Source organism: Galeopterus variegatus, unplaced genomic scaffold (genome assembly GCF_000696425.1).
Source record: "Galeopterus variegatus unplaced genomic scaffold, G_variegatus-3.0.2 Scaffold15462, whole genome shotgun sequence".
Lineage (NCBI taxonomy): Eukaryota > Metazoa > Chordata > Mammalia > Dermoptera > Cynocephalidae > Galeopterus > Galeopterus variegatus.
Window position 1 is genome coordinate 2,055 of NW_007741573.1, and position 5,923 is coordinate 7,977.

The 5,923-nt window shown below is 36.5% G+C and overlaps 1 protein-coding gene across 1 annotated transcript in view; it reads right to left on the reverse strand.

Annotated features, from left to right (window-relative positions):
- Window positions 1-521: 521 nt before the first annotated feature.
- The window catches only part of LOC103582268 (tripartite motif-containing protein 43-like), a gene marked incomplete at its 3' end in the record, with an annotated part of 7,263 nt that continues 1,861 nt past the window's right edge, over window positions 522-5,923 (reverse strand). The window contains exons 3-4 of the mRNA XM_008563913.1: window positions 1,677-1,776; window positions 522-544 (exon numbers count right to left, since the gene is read on the reverse strand). Coding sequence (XP_008562135.1) covers window positions 522-544; window positions 1,677-1,776 — 123 coding nt within the window. The remainder of the gene's footprint in view (window positions 545-1,676; window positions 1,777-5,923) is intronic.

The following is a 5,923-nucleotide window of genomic DNA, read 5'->3' on the forward strand; positions in this document are numbered from 1 at the left end:
TGATCCCGTTACCGGTCAGTAAAAAAGACAAAAAAGGAAAATAAATAAATAAATAAATAAACCTTCCATGATATTTTTGTGTATGTACCTCCATAATCTTGGGATGGAGTTGTTTCATTCGTAAAGATTTTTTTTTTTCTTTACAATTCTTCTTTGCCTACTTCCACCCCCTACCTCTCAGAGGTACTTGCCTCTCTCACCTACCATCTGGAACAAAGTCATCTATACACCTTAATATGTTTATGATTTTGAATCCTGAAAACATAGGTAGCTATCTTCTAGAAACTTCTGCATTGAGCCATCAAAACATGGCTCCCTGAGCCACACAGGGGGTAAAAAAAAAAAGAGCAACTTCTGATAAAGGAGAATAGGAAGACATATTCAAGAATACACACATGAACACAGGCACACACACTCACAATTTAATTTCTTAATAAATTATGTCTTCACTTTGTTAGAAACAGCTTGATCTTCTTCATAGCACTCATGGTGCTCCAGTTTGCACTGAGGAGCAAACTTACCATGTCGGTGTGTCTCCAAAATCCTGTAAAGAGAAAAAGAAAATCTTAGACTTCTGCAGAAATTGGCTATTCTGCTTACCCAGACTTTGGGTTTAGGAAAGTTCAGAAAGCTAACAACTACCATGACCACAACCCTCCTCACAAATTCGTTTTCATATCTAAGGATAATCCCAGAAAAACATACTGACAAAAATCTAGATTCTTGATGAATTCACAATCTTGAGGGTGAATGAAGAGACAAAAGGACATTAATGACTGTGCATTGCTACAAACTACCAGCTGTCTGCAAAGTGGCCTATCCCAGGGCTTGTCCCCAATATATATAATATGTGTCAAATTGAGAGCATTTCAAAACTACGACTTCCATACAGAAAGAGGAAATAAATATTAGCTTGTTTCGAATTTCTACACATTACTCAATGAAGACAAGAATTAAATTTCCATGAGTAAGTTGCTCCTTGTTGGTTTTCAGACAAGTGAGCTGGATAAGGGGGTAGTCTAGAAGGGAATATTCCCTGGGGAATCCACTTTCACAGTTCTGGAAAGCTTGGTGTTGATGGTTAGGTTAGGAGGTACAGTCTATCTCTGTTATTCCCAAGTGGGAAAAATCCTCACCATAGACTCAGGAGATGAAGTAATATATCCTTAGTAGCAAATAACAATTTGAGGGCAAAGATGTGAACATCAACTAATATAAAATACTTCAAAACGCATCCTTAGTCCTTACTTGTAGCAGCTCTACACTTGGTTTATGGCACACTTCCATCAGTTCCTCTTATACTTCTAGTTGGCACCTGGTTTATGGCACACTTCCATCAGTTCCTCTTATACTTCTAGTTGTTTCCTCTTATGCTCCACTTTGAATTCACTTTCCCAGTATTTATCAAAAATCACTTGACGGTCACTCTTCAGTCTCTCTAAATGTTCTTCTACAGAAATCTCTGCCTGAAATACCCCTGGAATTGATTTTGAACCTATCTGAGAAACATTTCCTGAAACCTGAGCAATCATTACACTGAAAATTTGGGTTGCTTTTCCTGTTAATACACATAGCACAGAATCTAATGGCACATGAGGATCTCAGCTCAAGTTCCCAATGGAAATGTTTCTAGCATATCTGTCTCAAGCTGGTTCTAAGGTAACATGGTCTCATACTTAGAAGAAAATGGTGCATTTTTATGCTCCCTTTATTTAGATTATCCTGATATTGTTCAATCTTTCTCCATAAAATCCTTACTTGCTTTAAGACTTTCTCCTGCAAAAATGATACAATAAAAAAAGAAAACTATAGGCCAATGTTTCTGATGAACTTCGATGTAAAAATCCTCAATAAAATAGTAGCAAACAGAACACAGCAAGACATCAAAAAACTTATGCACCACGTTCAAGTGTTATCTATCCTAGGGATACAAGGACAGCTCAACATAAATAAGGACAGGAAAGTCAATAAATGTGATACAACACATCAACAAAATCAAGAACAAAAACCATATGATTGTCCCAATATATGCAGAAAAAGCATTTGACAAAATTCAACATCGCTTCATGATAAAGACTTTTAGCAAATTAGATATAGAAGGAAAGTATCTCAACACAATGACAGGCATATATGACAAACCCACCACCAACAACATCACCAATGCTTTCAGCTTTTCCCTTAAGAACAGGAACAACACAAGGATGCCCACTCTTACCACCCCTATTTAATATAGTATTGGCGTACAAGCCACAGCAATCAGGTAAGAGAAAAGGCATCCACATTGGAAAAGATGAAGTCAAATTGTCTCTGTTTGCAAAAGACATGATCCTGCATGTAGAAAAACCTAAAGACTACAAAAAAATCTCTTATAGCTGGTAAATGAAATCACTAAAGTTGCAAGATACAAAATCAATATATACAAATCAATAGCATTTGTATATTCCAACAATGAACTAGCAGAAAAAAATCAAGAAAGCAAGTCCATTTAAAATGGTCAGCAAAAAAGAAAAAAAAAAAAACCCCTAGGAATCAATTTATCTGAAGAGGTGAAAGATCTCTACAAAGAGAATTAAAAATCACTGCTGAAAGAAATTAAAGAGGATACAAAAATAGAGAAAGACATTTCATGCTCTTGGATTGGAAGAATTAGCATTATGAAAATGTCCATATTACCCATAGCAATCTACAGATTCAATGAAATCCCCATCAAAATACCAATGACATTCTTCACAGAAATAGAAAGAACAATCCTAACATTCATATGGAACAACAAAAGACCCAGAATAGCCAAAGCAATCATGAGCAAAAAAAAAGCTGAAGGCATTACACTACCTGGCTTCAAATAATTCTACAAAGCTGTAGTAATGAAAACAGCATGGTACTGGTATAAAAACAGACATTGGAGCCAATTGAACAGAATAGAGAACCCAGAAATCAACCCACATATTTACAGCCAACTGATCTTCAACAAAGTCACCAAGAATATACCTTGGGGAAAAGACTACCTCTTTAATAAACGGTGCTGGGAAAACTAGATATCCATGTGCAGAAGAATGAAACTCAACCTGTACCTCTCACCATATACCCAAATCAACTCAAAATGGATTAAAGATTTAAATACAAGACCTGAAAGTATAAAACTCCTAAAAGAAAACATAGTTGACACGGGAGGAAGTAGGACTGGACAAATACATTATAAGACCTCAAAAGCATAGGCAATAAAAGAAAAAATAAACAAATGGGATTATATGAAAATAAAAAGCTTCTGCATAGAAAGAAACAATTACCAGAATGAAAAGACAACTAGCAGAATGGGAGAAAATATTTGCAAACTATGCATCTGACAAGAGATTAATATACAAAATATACAACAAACTCAAACAAGTTAACAGTGAAAAAAACAAGTAACCAAATTAAAAAATGAGGAAAGCAACTGAATAGGTATTTCTCGAAAGAAGATATACAAATGGCCAATAAATACATGAAGAAATGCTCAACATCACTAAGCATCAGGGAAATGCAAATCAAAATCATAATGAGATGTCGCCTCACCCCAGTTTGACTGGCCAGTATCAAAAGAACAAAAAATAACAAATGCTGGCAAGGATGTGGAGAAAGAGAACCCTCCTACACTGTTGCTGGGACTGTAAACTGGTGCACCCATTATGGAAAACAGTGTGGAGGTTCCTCAGACAACCACAGATAGATCTACCACATAATTCAGCAATCCCCCTGCTGGTGATATACCCAAAGGAATGGAATTCATCATGTTGAAGGGATACCTGCACTCCCATGTTTATCATAGCTCTATTTACAATAGCCAAGAGTTGGAACAAACTTAAATGTCCATCGTCAGATGACTGGTGGTATATGCACATAAAGGAATACTACTATGTCATAAAAAAAGACAGATTCTGCCATTCCCAGCAACATGAATAAATTCAGAGCAAATTACGTTAAGTGAAATAAGCCAGGCACAAAGTACTGCATGTCCTTACTCATAGTGGGAGCTAAAAAATAAACAAATACATTTTTAAAAGAAAGAAAGATATAACAGTCACAAAAATTTGTTGAACTTTCAAAAGAAGAGAATAGAACCAAAGCCACCTGAGGTGGGAAAAGGAGAGGAAGGGTTAGGGAGAAATTTTTAAAGGCAAAAAGAAAAATGATTACATTGTATAATGTTGAGTGTACTAATTATCTTGATTTGAGCATCACATATAACACACAGGTATTGACATTCAACATTTGATATTGATATTCATTGTATCCCACAGACACATACAATCAATTATGTTTGTTTCAATAAAAAAAACAGAAAAAGAAACAGACAGGTGTTTGTCTGACACTCTCAAATATAACTCATTTCAGGCTTTTTAAAGTGTCTAGGAATCAGACCATTTGAAGTTGAATTCTCTTTGATACTAGACATCATGTTTTAGAACAGTGCTTTTTAATTTTTGTGCACATGCAAATCATCTGGTTATCTTGATAAAAAGCAGATTCAGAATCAATAGATCTGTAGTGGGGCCAGGGAATCTGCATTTATAACAAGATCCCAGAAGATGCACTTGGTTGTGAATCACACTTTAAGTAAGGATTTACTGCACTGACTTTGAAATCATATGTCCTGACTTTGAATTCTAGTCTTTCCACTTATGAGATATGTGCTTTTAGTAATGATTAATTTCACTCAATGTGCATATTGAACCTTGAGATATTAGGTATTGAAGTCACTACTAACAACGGTTAAAACATTTTAAATTAGCACTGAACACATGAAGACCAATCTCCAACAATTAATGGGTGGAATTTTATTTTATTTTATTTTATTTTTCCTTTTTTTTTGTCTTTTTTCGTGTCTGGCAAAGGATCGCAACCCTCAGTGTCGCACCCGTACCAGACCGGGACCGGCAACGGGATCGCAGCCCTCAGTGTTGCACCCGCACCTCGCTCAGCCAGTGAGCGGGAACCGGTCTGTATGTGGGATCCGAACCCTCGGCGGGAGTGCCACTGCGCTCCCAAGCGGCGCACTGTAGCAGTGCACCACCGGGCCGGCCCAATGGGTGGAATTTTAAAATATCATGATATAAATAGAGCTGCAATGAACCTGGGAATGTAGGTATCCCTTCAACATTATGATTTCCATTCCTTTGGGTATACCCAGTAGTGGGATTGCTGGATCATACGGTTGCTCCATCTGTAGTTGTGTGCTCTATCTGCAGTATGGTTGCTCCATACTGTTTTCCATAGTGGCTGTACTAATTAACAGTTTCACCAACAGTGTAGAAGAGTTCCCCTTTCCCTGCATCCTCGCCAGCATTTGTTATTCTCGGTCTTTTTAATATAAATGGGGGTGAGATGATATCTCAATGTGGTCTGATTTGCATTTTTCTGATGACTAGTGATGCTGAACACTTTTTTGTGTACCTGTTGGCCATTTATGTCATCCTTTGAAAAGTGTCTATTCATCTCCTTTGCCCATTTTTAATTGGATTATTTGATTTTTACTATATAGTTGAGTTCTTTGTATATTATGGATATTAATCCCTTGTCAGATGTATAGTTTGCAAATATTTTCTCCCATTTCTTAGGCTGTCTTTCCATTCTAAGTGTTTATCGACAAATGACTAGATAAAGAAAATGTGGTATGTACTACTCATCCATAAAAAAGAATGAAATTCTGCCATTGGCAGCAATATGGATGAGTCTGGAGAAAATTATGTTAAGCCAAATAAGCAAAGTAGGAAAGAGAAATACCACATGTTCTCACTTATAACTGAGTGCTAAGGGTGGGGGGGGGTGAGGGAGAGAGAGAGAAAGAAAAGAAAGGAAGAAAGGAAGGACAGAGAGAGAGAGAGAGAAGAAAAAAGAAAGAAAGAAAGAAAGAAAGAAAGAAAGAAAGAAAGAAAGAAAGAAAGAA